The following is a 12,097-nucleotide window of genomic DNA, read 5'->3' as shown; positions in this document are numbered from 1 at the left end:
AATTAACTTCTCTTGCTATACATTTACTCTCCACTTATTTTAAAGGTCCATCTGTACTTTTAAAGTGTTAAACTTTGTTGACTAGACTTTTTAATGTTATAATGAACTTACGCTAGAAAATTCTTTTCCACCCACTCTTAGTATTTTCAGTGAATTCAAACTTCAGAGGAAGTAATGTCACTGCTCACCTGGCTGTAGGAGTTGTGTTCACATTGACTGATCCTAAATGTAGTTCAGCCTCTTGGGAGCCATTTGGGCCAGTGCTATATCCCTCCTTTGGAAACAAGCTTTTCCACAGATGGAAAATATTTTTGCCCTTTCTTGGAGAATTGTGGTGTTTTGTATTATCTGATACCAGACCTGTCCCATCCAGGGGAATCTCTGTCCATCCATCATCTAAGCAGGCACCTTCAATTAGCCTTAGTAATAATATGCAAGACCAGCTTGCCGCTAACATACGTGCAAGTCTGTGTTTGGAAGACAGTTTAGTTTCCCTTTAGATTTCTTTTCTGCAATTGCCTCCTGTGGTTCTTTGATGTCTTTTGTCTCTCTTTGAGTTCTTTAATTTAAAAAAGGCTTTCTTGTTTTAACTGCTTCCAGGGGGTAGCCATATTAGTCTGTCCCCACAAAAACAACAAAGAGTCTTGTGGCACTTTAAAGATTAGCCCATTTATTTCAGCCTAAATGTTTGTTGACTGCAGTCCACTTCATCAGATGCATGAATTGAAAGCCTTAATTGGTGGGTGTGGATAGAAACTAAGAAAGAAAAAATGTAAACCGTGACAGCAAATAGCCATGAAATGCAAGAGCGAAGATGAAGAAGGGCAACTTTCAGTAGAGGAACTTCAAAGGGAAACTCCAGCATGAGAGAACTGAATTAGTATTTATCAAGATGACTGACTGTATTTGTGAAGTTTTGAAGTGAACTGATAGGTTCCTATCTCATTACAGTGTTAATTAACTTAGGCTGAACAAGAAGGATTTTTTATCAACAGTTCCTGTTGATTCCTGTTATCAACAGTGGTGAATTGTCACTGTGCTTATCCTATTTACATGGAATGGTCACAGAACTGATTCAGGAAGCTTCAGGAGCAGCACCTGTTTTGTCTGAAGCAACAAATGCTGGGCTGCCATTAGGAAAGCTGTCGTTCATCTGAAGCTGGCCAGGTTCTCTTGCATTTCATGGGTATTTGGCTTCACTGTTTACATTGTTTTCCTTTTCCTCTGCCCCCATGTGTATGTATATACCTGCCAACTGAGGACAACACTTTATGCATTTGATGGAAAGAACTACAGTCCACAGAAAGTTATGCTGAAATGAATGGGTTGGGCCCCAGTCCTATCCTTGGTCAACCTGTGGGGTGCAGCAGCACTGATGCAGCCTCTGCTGCAACCTGTGGGCCTGCTAGGGACCTTTGCATAACAGAGAGGTGAGTAAAGGAAATTTTTACTTATCTACTCCACTGTACCATGGTCCAAGATAGGTCTACTTGAATCTGTGTCAGCTGTTTGGCTAGCGTAAGTTTGATTGGACCCATTGGGGAGCATAGGCTATTGGTGGCACTGTTGCCGCCAACAACCACCCCACCCTTCCCAACATACCTCCCAGCAGCCCCAATCCCTGCCACGATTCTCTCCACCCACTGCCCCCCCCAGCCAATTTACCACCTCTGGGGGAGCCGGAGGAGCCACTGCCGCACACACTGGTTGTACGAGTGGCCCGTCAGTGTGGAACAGCAGCCTGGCTTTCATGCCACTAGAATGCACCCAGTCCATGGATAAGATTGGGCTGCTTGTTTTTAAGACAAGACTCTGTCATTACTTGTTTTAAAACGCTCTGACTGATAATATTGCAAGCTCAAACCTACCCGTTGTCTTTAGTTTTTTGGTCATTTCTGACTTAAAAGGAGCTGGCCAAGGTTAGGACCAGGAGTCTTAGTGAGATAGGAGGTTTGGACACTTTTTGAATTTCATATTCATATCATAATTATTTCCCTCATGGATACCATTTGAATTTTCTGCTTTGGGTGCCAAAAGTCTTGGGCCTGCCTAAGTCTGATCTCTCAGTACCAACAAACAGCACCATTATTCAGCTTACATACTCAGGGGATCAATTGAGAGCTGTCTAATTACTACCACACAACTATTTTTGTTTGATCTCTTGCCACAGGCCGCAGAAATACTTTGGGTCTGAGGCATCTGCAGGAAAATTCAAGTTGCTACATCCAGAATTCATGTATTATCTAAGAGAAAGGTAATGCTGTGGATCTTTGAACCTATTCAAGGCCCGTGTATTTTTAAACATTACATTAAAACCCCCAGAGTGATCAATAACCGTTTAGAATGAATTAACTGTCCCCTTCACATTGGCATGGGAGGCAACTCAGTTTCATCATTTTAGTAAATAGTATAGGGAGGATGAATGAGGGTCCAATCCTGAGCTCAGCATGCTGGCTTACTGACCGCATGCACTGTTGCAATGAGTGAGGCACATTTGTGAGCTCTAACACCAGGTGAGCGCCCATACTAGCCCAGCGCTGGGCTAGTGCTGGGCAGGCACCCAGCCTCCGCCACTTGGTGGTTGCACGGACCACTGAGCAGTGGAGAGGAAAGCGGGAGTGGGGGGGGGAGGCGAGGAGGCATTCTGGGGAGGGGGGAGGTGAGCAGAGGGCGGGCGGAGGGTGGGGAGGACGTGTGATGGGGAGGTGGGAGATGGTGAGAGGAGGCATGCTGGGGGGAGTGAGCAAGGAGGGAAAGCAGTGGGACCGCTGCTCCACCAGATCCTGAGCCTTTGCATGAGGCTTGGCGCTGGACACAAAGGCTCTTACCACCGACCTTTTCGTCAGTGGTGAATCGAGTAGCCCCATTGTGGGGCTACTCCTTTTACCTGGGGGAAGGGAACGAAAATCCCCTTCTCTGGAGGTGCTGCCCATGGCTGCCGTGGGTTCGCAGGATGTGGCGGCCGTTGTTTTTGGTGCCTCCACAGCCACGTGCCCCAGGAGCTCAGGATTGGGTTCTGAGTTGGCTAAAGTGGGCATTTTCCGATTGCTCTTTTTCGTCTGCATGATTTGGAATTATGGTGGAAATTAGGCTGGTGGAAGGGGAAGGCTGTGGGATTCCTGAAACATTGGATATTGTGCAGAATTCCTATTCTTTGAAGTGGAAACTGCATGCAGCAAGGAAATAGTACTGTCTTCTCATAGAGCTGCACATGTGAGCACAGTCACACAGGAGAGACTGAAAGCAGTTTTCCATGCCCCTCTATGCAGAAAGGTAGTCCATCAGGAAGAAGAGTAGGGTGGCAGTTTGAAATCATGACAATTGCTGGATTCTTGTACAGGCCATTTCTTCAGTCAATTGGTAAAGGCACTTTCTAGTCTTTTCCACAACACACAGCTCTCTGCTATAATCCTCCTTCTGTTTACAGGTTTTTAAGATCAGAAAACATAAAATCTCAGTTTGGGCACCTCTACATGCCTAGCACAGGAGCCATTATGCTTCTCACAGCTCTGCATACTTGTGATCAGGTAAGATATGTTACAGTTACCTTTCCCAATACCTGGAACACTCAGTAGCAAAGTGTAAGAGATTCAGTAGAAGTTCAGCACTTTGCTTCATCTGTTGAAGTGGTGAAGAGAGGCTATGCAACTGACAGCTAACCTGCACTGGCACAACCAGGCCGCATGGCCTGTGCTGTATGCTGTGCGGGTTAGAAGGAGGCTGGAAGTCTACTCAGGGTAGAGATATTTTTCTGGTAAATTCCCAGCCTGACCTATGGGGCTCTGTGGATCTGTGCCAGCTATTTAGCTGGCACAAATCAAGGAAGCCTGGTATAATGCTGCAAGGCCCAGGAGGAAGGAGAGGGTATGGCAGAGGAGACCTCTGCCATTCTCACCCCCTCCCAGGCCCAACCTGCCCCTGTTCTGCCCTCCCCCTGTCCAAAAATGCCACCTCCCACCATCGTCCCTAAGCTCCTGTGCCACTCGGCATGAAACTCACCTCTTCTGTTGTTCCTGGGGCTGAATACAGTGCTGGCAGGCCACCACAGTCCTTTCCACTGGTGCTTCTGACTCTAGAGTTGTTGCAAATGTGCTTCAAGGCATGTTTGTGACACTCAGTACCAGGGCTCTTCCATTTGCCAAATCCCGCACCCTCCCCCCCTGCACAAACAGCGCTTATGGTTCCACAGGGGAGCCACTCTTTCCCCACTACCAGTCTAGTTGAAAGGCTGAGAAGAAGTGGCTTATCTGGAATCTCACTGTGTCGGGTCAAGAAACCTGATAACATTTGGACCTCAAGGTCTTACTGAGTGGATGTGGATGTGGCTGTGATTCTCCAGCTGGGAGGATCAGAGTGAGTGCAACAGTGGCCTCAGGTGCTACAAATAGTTAACCTTGTAGCAGGGAGGAGGGTGAGCTGTTCTTTATCATCCCATCATAGGCATTTGGGTGTATCAGCTGTGGTACAGCAGGCAGAGGAGTTATCCTTTGCTTTGACTCAGAAGTTTGACAGTTCCAGGTGAGTGTTAGGATCAAGTAGGCTTAGGAGCTTCACTTTACTGTTTTTGCATTGTATGTGTAATATATGTATTCTCTCTGAAATACCTAAATGCCTTTCCAGAAATATGTAACTTTAAGTCTTTAAACAAACCAGTCTGTTATTTGTGTCTATCTCAGTACAAACAAGTCTGGACTAGGCCACTCAGTCTGCTATTGAATGAACTTGAGGCTTGAGTCCCAGGACTTTGGTGGAGCTCAGAACTTGCAGTTGCTTGGGAAATAGCAAGTAGTATTTCAGCTTCCCCTGGGCTGAAGGACTGGCTGTTTAGAAGGGTGGTGGTAGCATTGGCGTACCTGAGGGGGACAAACGGGGCAAGTGCCCCAGGCACTGACCCTCCAGGGGCGCCTCCTCGAGCCTCCCCCCGCCACCCACCCATCTGCCTTTTTCCTTAAAAGGGAGAGAAACTGGCAGCTCCGCAGGCTAGAGCCTGCTCCTGACAGAGGAGGGGTGCCCAGGAGCGCTCCTGGAGAGGCAGCAGGAAGCTACCTCTCCAGCAGCAACTCAGTACCGGACTGGACTGCCCCTCACCTTCTCCTCTATAGGAGGAGAGGACAGGGGTGCCCTAGAGCATCAGCGTGACTCCTGTTGCTGACACTCTAGCCTGGGTGCACCTGCCCTCGCCTCCTCCAGAGAGTCCTCAAGAAGCGAGAGGGCGGCCTAGAGCAGCAGCACTGATGCACTAGCCCAAGCGCCCCTGCCCTCTCACCTCCTCTGGAGAGGCCTCCGGAAGTGAGAGGGTGGCCTAGAGCATCAGCGCTGATGCTCTAGCCTGGGCGCCCCTGCCCTCTCGCATCCTCTGGAGAGGCCTCCAGAAGCAAGACAGTGGCCTAGAGCATCAGCGCTAACACTCTAGGCTTTCTGGGCCCCAACAGAAGCATAGGGGTGGGGGGCAAGGGGTGTGGGGGGGCAGAAAACTGGGGGTTGCCCCGGGTGCTGTATCCATGTAATGCTCTTTTTTTGGGGGGGGGGGGGTGTTCTGTTCATGAAATAAAAATTAAAGAAAACAAACAGAAATAAATTGGGAGCATGCATTTTTGACTCACTGGGAGTGTTAGGCCAATGGGCCACAATCAATCAAAGACCCAGGACCATGACAGACCTTCTCGTCTAGACAGGCTAGTAGACAGTGCTGGGGGAGAGGTAGCGGCTGTGGTGCATGTCAGCACCAACGACGTGGGCAAGTGTAGCTGGGAGGTCCTGGAGGCCAAATTTAGGCTTTTAGGCAGGAAGCTGAAAGCCAGGACCTCAAAGGTAGCGTTCTCTGAAGTGCTACCTGTTCCACGCGCAGGGCCAGCTAGGCAGGTGGAGATCAGGGGTCTCAATGCGTGGATGAGACGGTGGCGTAGGGAGGAGGGGTTTAGATTCGTTAGACACTGGGGAACTTTTTGGGACAAGCGGGGCCTGTACAAGAGGGACGGGCTCCATTTGAACCAGAATGGAACCAGACTGCTGGCGCATAACATTAAAAAGGTGGCAGAGCAGCTTTTAAACTGATCCCTGGGGGAAGGCCGACAGGAGCCGAGGGGCATCCGGTTCGGGACTCCTCATCCCTATGGGATGAGGATGGGGAGGTTAGAGAACAACAAGACAAAGGCAGAGTAGGAGAAGAAATTGGGAAAGGTAGGGTGATGGGATGTGATAGACGGTTTGGCACAATGAAAGGATGCGGGGACAAAGGAGCGAATAAGCAGCGCATCCTGGGGCATTCTGTGTACAAATGCTTTTATGCGAATGCCCGAAGTCTACGAGCAAAGGTGGGAGAACTGGAATGTCTGGTGACAAGGGAAAATATTGACATAGTGGGCATAACGGAAACCTGGTGGAATGCGGAGAATCAGTGGGATGCCGCAATCCCGGGCTATAAACTCTACAGGAGGGACAGGCAGGGGCGTGTTGGAGGTGGGGTGGCCGTTTATGTTAAGGAAGGGATAGAATCCAGCAAAGTAGAGATTGGAGGTGGGTCCGACTCCACCGTAGAATCTCTGTGGGTTAAATTACCAGGCTTGTGCAGCGATGTAATACTGGGGGCGTGCTATCGTCCTCCAGACCAGAAATTGGATGGGGACCTTGAAATGAGGAAACAGATCAGGGAGGTGACAAGGAGGGAAAGGGTTGTAATCATGGGGGACTTCAATTATCCTCATATTGACTGGGTCAATTTGTGTTCTGGTCACGATAAGGAAACCGGATTTCTTGACGTGCTAAATGACTGTGGCTTAGATCAGCTAGTCACGGAGCCCACCAGAGGACAGGTGACTCTGGATTTAATATTGTGCGGTACGCAGGACCTGGTTAGAGATGTAAACGTTACTGAGCCATTGGGGAACAGTGATCATGCTGCGATCCGTTTTGACGTGCACGTTGGGGGAAGAATACCAGGCAAATCTCTAACAAAAACCCTTGACTTCCGACGGGCGGACTTCCCTCAAATGAGGAGGCTGGTTAGAAGGAGGTTGAAAGGGAGGGTAAAAAGAGTCCTGTCGCTCCAGAGTGCATGGAGGCTGCTTAAAACAACAGTAATAGAGGCCCAGCAGAGGTGTATACCGCAAAGAAAGAGGGGTTCCACTAAATCCAGGAGGGTGCCCGGATGGCTAATGAGCCAAGTTAGAGAGGCTGTGAAGGGCAAGGAAGCTTCCTTCCGTAAATGGAAGTCTTGCCCTAATGAGGAGAATAAAAAGGAACATAAACTGTGGCAAAAGAAATGTAAGAAGGTGATACGGGAGGCCAAGCGAGACTATGAGGAACGCATGGCCAGCAACATTAAGGGGAATAATAAAAGCTTCTTCAAATATGTTAGAAGCAGGAAACCCGCCAGAGAAGCGGTTGGCCCTCTGGATGGTGAGGGAGGGAAAGGGGAGATAAAAGGAGACTTAGAGATGGCAGAGAAATTAAATGAGTTCTTTGCATCTGTCTTCACGGCAGAAGACCTCGGGCAGATACCGCTGCCCGAACGGCCCCTCCTGACCGAGGAGTTAAGTCAGATAGAGGTTAAAAGAGAAGATGTTTCAGACCTCATTGATAAATTAAAGATCAATAAGTCACCGGGCCCTGATGGCATCCACCCAAGGGTTATTAAGGAATTGAAGAATGAAGTTGCAGATCTCTTGACTAAGGTATGCAACTTGTCCCTCAAAACGGCCACAATGCCAGAAGATTGGAGGATAGCAAATGTTACGCCTATCTTTAAAAAGGGAAAGAGGGGGGACCAGGGAAACTATAGGCCGGTCAGCCTAACATCCATACCGGGTAAGATGGTGGAAAGCCTCATCAAAGATAGGATCTCAAAACACATAGACGAACAGGTCTTGCTGAGGGAGAGTCAGCATGGCTTCTGTAAGGGTAAGTCTTGCCTCACGAACCTTATAGAATTCTTTGAAAAGGTCAACAGGCATGTGGATGCGGGAGAACCCGTGGACATTATATATCTGGACTTTCAGAAGGCGTTTGACACGGTCCCTCACCAAAGGCTACTGAAAAAACTCCACAGTCAGGGAATTAGAGGACAGGTCCTCTCGTGGATTGAGAACTGGTTGGAGGCCAGGAAGCAGAGAGTGGGTGTCAATGGGCAATTTTCACAATGGAGAGAGGTGAAAAGTGGTGTGCCCCAAGGATCTGTCCTGGGACCGGTCCTTTTCAACCTCTTCATAAATGACCTGGAGACAGGGTTGAGCAATGAAGTGGCTAAGTTTGCAGACGACACCAAACTTTTCCTAGTGGTAAAGACCAGAAGTGATTGTGAGGAGCTCCAGAAGGATCTCTCCAGACTGGCAGAATGGGCAGCAAAATGGCAGATGCGCTTCAATGTCAGTAAGTGTAAAGTCATGTACTTTGGGGCAAAAAATCAAAACTTTAGATATAGGCTGATGGGTTCTGAGCTGTCTGTGACAGATCAGGAGAGAGATCTTGGGGTGGTGGTGGACAGGTCGATGAAAGTGTCGACCCAATGTGCGGCGGCAGTGAAGAAGGCCAATTCTATGCTTGGGATCATTAGGAAGGGTATTGAGAACAAAACGGCTAGTATTATAATGCCGTTGTACAAATCTATGGTAAAGCCACACCTGGAGTATTGTGTCCAGTTCTGGTCGCCGCATCTCAAAAAAGACATAGTGGAAATGGAAAAGGTGCAAAAGAGAGCGACTAAGATGATTACGGGGCTGGGGCACCTTCCTTATAAGGAAAGGCTATGGCGTTTGGGCCTCTTCAGCCTAGAAAAGAGACGCTTGAGGGGGGACATGATTGAGACATACAAAATTATGCAGGGAATGGACAGAGTGGATAGGGAGATGCTCTTTACACTCTCACATAATACCAGAACCAGGGGACATCCACTAAAATTGAGTGTTGGGTGGGTTAGGACAGACAAAAGAAAATATTTCTTTACTCAGCGTGTGGTCGGTCTATGGAACTCCTTGCCACAGGATGTGGTGCTGGCGTCTAGCCTAGATGCCTTTAAAAGGGGATTGGACAAGTTTCTGGAGGAAAAATCCATTATGGGGTACAAGCCATGATGTGTATGCGCAACCTCCTGATTTTAGAAATGGGTTAAATCAGAATGCCAGATGCAGGGGAGGGCACCAGGATGAGGTCTCTTGTTATCTGGTGTGCTCCCTGGGGCATTTGGTGGGCCGCTGTGAGATACAGGAAGCTGGACTAGATGGGCCTATGGCCTGATCCAGTGGGGCTGTTCTTATGTTCTTATGTTCTTATGACAATGAACAGGGTTTGAAAAAGTGAAGTGTAAACCAGTCTGGCGTTCGTGTCACATTGTTCCCCAGTATGTTCAAAGTGGGTTTGAGTTATATGATGCAAGGAGGGTTACAGCCCATGCTACAAATGGGGCAGAATGCACATCACTCCTTGCCCACCTCTGTCTTATCCTACCACCTCTGCTTCTTCCCATCCCTTAGGTCAGTGCCTATGGATTCATCACAGAGAATTACAAGAAATTTTCAGCCCATTACTATGAGCATGAAAAGAAGCCCTTGGTGTTCTATGCCAACCATGACATGCTATTAGAGCTTGAACTGTGGAAGAACCTGCACCAAGCTGGTTTCATGAAGCTTTATCAGCGGTGAACTTGGCTGCATGGGCAAGAAGAGGAAAACTTTCTCTGAATAGAAGTCCTTTCTTCACCTTCATACAGGACAGCGTTGAAACTGATAAGCTGCCCTGTTCCAATCAGGAAGTTCTGCAGAAGCTTGTTAACCTGTGGAAACCCTCCCCATAAGATTTGATGATGAGCAATAACATTATATAAATTCCATGCTGGAGGAACAGGAAATACAGTAGCACACTCTCAATATTGCTGACTGCAAGAAGCCAGGGCAATATCAGGGAGTTTATTGGATGCACTCATCTGTAATCTTCTTGTACATTTTCTGTGATGCAACCATCGGGTATTCTTCCCTGGCTTTTTGTGGAGGCAGGATGACTGATCTCCTTGGAATGTTGGCATGACCTAGCAGGACAGCTTATCAGATTCCACCCTCCTCTCAGGAGTGGTCTCACAACACTAATTTTAAAAATGGGGGTAAAGGGGCAGGACTGGGATACACCATATTTGTTGTGACCCCAATACCCCACTTGAGATGGTGGCCATACTATTGTGCTCTCATGTGGCATTCATGCAGCAAACTGCTGCTTGATGAAGCCTGTGGGAGCCACATTCCAGTATGTCCGTCCCCCCACCAGAGGTAAACCCAGCTGATAGAGTACTGTGGGTGAACAAGTTCTGATGTGTGAAATAAGAAACCCCCCCCCCAGTGCAGCTAGATGAACAGGGGCAGCTTCAAAAGTAATGATTGTTCCAGGTGAAAACGAAAGCTCTTCTAAAAGATTATGTCACTGTACTGCTGAGGCTGCCTGATACCACCTTCATCAGGGTGGTGTCAACAGGGCCTCTTCCTACAGATCTGCTCCCAGTTTCAGATTTCCTCCTCGGATCATGAACTGAAAGAAAATTTCTTCTCTGCTGGCTAAAAGATCACTGGTCAATCTCACCCAATATCAGCAGGGGGCTAAACGACTAGACACCTCTCACAGGGGAATAGCCATTTGCAGCAGCCAATCTACCCACACTATTGGCACTCCAGCTGACACTCATGGAGACTTTCCAAACTAACCAAAATTTGTCCAGGTAACTAAGGACGCAATCCTAACCAACCTTCCAGCACTGACCCAGCCGCAATGCAGCCCCAAGGTAAGGTAACAAGCATGCCCTTACCTTGAGAGGCCCTCTTGACTGCCTCCTCACTGCAGGATGCAGTGCATGCCACATTGGCGCAGGTATGTTACTGCTGGAAAGTTGGTCTGGATTGCGGCTTAAACCCTGAGTTCCCCTGTGCTATGTACAAGCATTTTGCCATTGACAAACAGGGCAATCGATTACCAATTGATAATGGGCAGTGCTTTCACCTTGTGTAGAGCAGCTGCCTGTGGCCAGCTGACTAGCTGCCACAGGGCTATGTGCGCATATACTGTACTGTGTGATTAAAAAACATTCTGTGCCAAGGAAAATTGAATTAGATCACCTGTATATTTTGCATATATGTATTTGTGTAGCCTGTCAGAGTATGGGTTTCTCTCAAGGTAAACTCAGGGATTCGCATGAAAGACCATTTCAGGGGAAGTGTTTCATGAAACATACCTGACATACTAGAGATTTCTTATTGACAAGTTGATTTAAATATTTTACAATTGTAAGTAAATATTAAAATAAGCACATAGGCATCTCAGCTTCTCCCAGGAGTGTGTATGTCCTTAAGTAGTGTGAAGACATTCAAGCTTCAAACTCCTTGAAATGCTATAGACAGCCGGGTGCCAGGGCCTAACGGTGCCTGGGGCAAGCAACATGGTGAGGCAGCAACATGACTCCCTGCATCATCATGTTGCCCCTGTGATTGCAACAACACTGTCCTCCCAGGAGGGCTCCACTTCAGAGCCAAATGGACCCTAAGGAGGGTGGGTGGCCCACCTACAGGAAACAAACACTCCCCCCATGGAAGGGCAGGAAACCACAGATTGTTACAGCTGTGGGGAGGCACACTGCTGCTACCGCCTATCACTGCTCACCATCCAGGTAAGTCTGCATCTGCCCCCTTTCAGTGATGCTCAGGGCAAATGTGCTGGCTTGCCACACCTTAGCTACGTCTGGCTATAAAGTAAAATTCTGTTGTAAAATACAGGACGGAAGACAATGAAAACATACACCTGCAAAATAAACCTCCAGTCATCCTTTTTTACTTTATTTCCCATTATTAAGGACTGCTCAGAGTGCAGAGCTACAGAAATCTGTCAACAGATTACCACAGTAAAGCTTTCTCAGAAGTGAAACTGGCTGGCCAAATGAACGTCAGTGCTGCACCTCCCTTCCTAGTGACTCCTAATAGGCACTACGTGGTTTGATTTTTTGGCTATCGTGGTTACATGTGCTTAGTGGTTGCACAATTGATTGTTTCTTCTGCTCAAGAAGTTCCCACTAAGCCCTACCTTTAGTTTCTGAGATTTCATCTGAACTGCTCAGACCACTTGCTAATGT

General features: G+C 48.0%; 1 protein-coding gene across 3 annotated transcripts in view; it reads left to right on the top strand.

Annotated features, from left to right (window-relative positions):
• ST6GALNAC2 (ST6 N-acetylgalactosaminide alpha-2,6-sialyltransferase 2) overlaps positions 1–11,299 on the top strand; it is a 47,019-nt gene extending 35,720 nt beyond the window's left edge. For all 3 annotated transcript variants that reach the window (XM_066617868.1, XM_066617867.1, XM_066617865.1), the window contains 3 exons: positions 2,171–2,254; positions 3,428–3,527; positions 9,468–11,299. In XM_066617868.1, the coding sequence (XP_066473965.1) occupies positions 2,171–2,254; positions 3,428–3,527; positions 9,468–9,635 (352 nt within the window). In that variant the 3' untranslated portion in view covers positions 9,636–11,299. The remainder of the gene's footprint in view (positions 1–2,170; positions 2,255–3,427; positions 3,528–9,467) is intronic.
• Positions 11,300–12,097: the final 798 nt, after the last annotated feature.

This window comes from Tiliqua scincoides, chromosome 2, assembly GCF_035046505.1.
Source record: "Tiliqua scincoides isolate rTilSci1 chromosome 2, rTilSci1.hap2, whole genome shotgun sequence".
Lineage (NCBI taxonomy): Eukaryota > Metazoa > Chordata > Lepidosauria > Squamata > Scincidae > Tiliqua > Tiliqua scincoides.
This window is presented reverse-complemented; position numbering and strand designations above follow the sequence as displayed.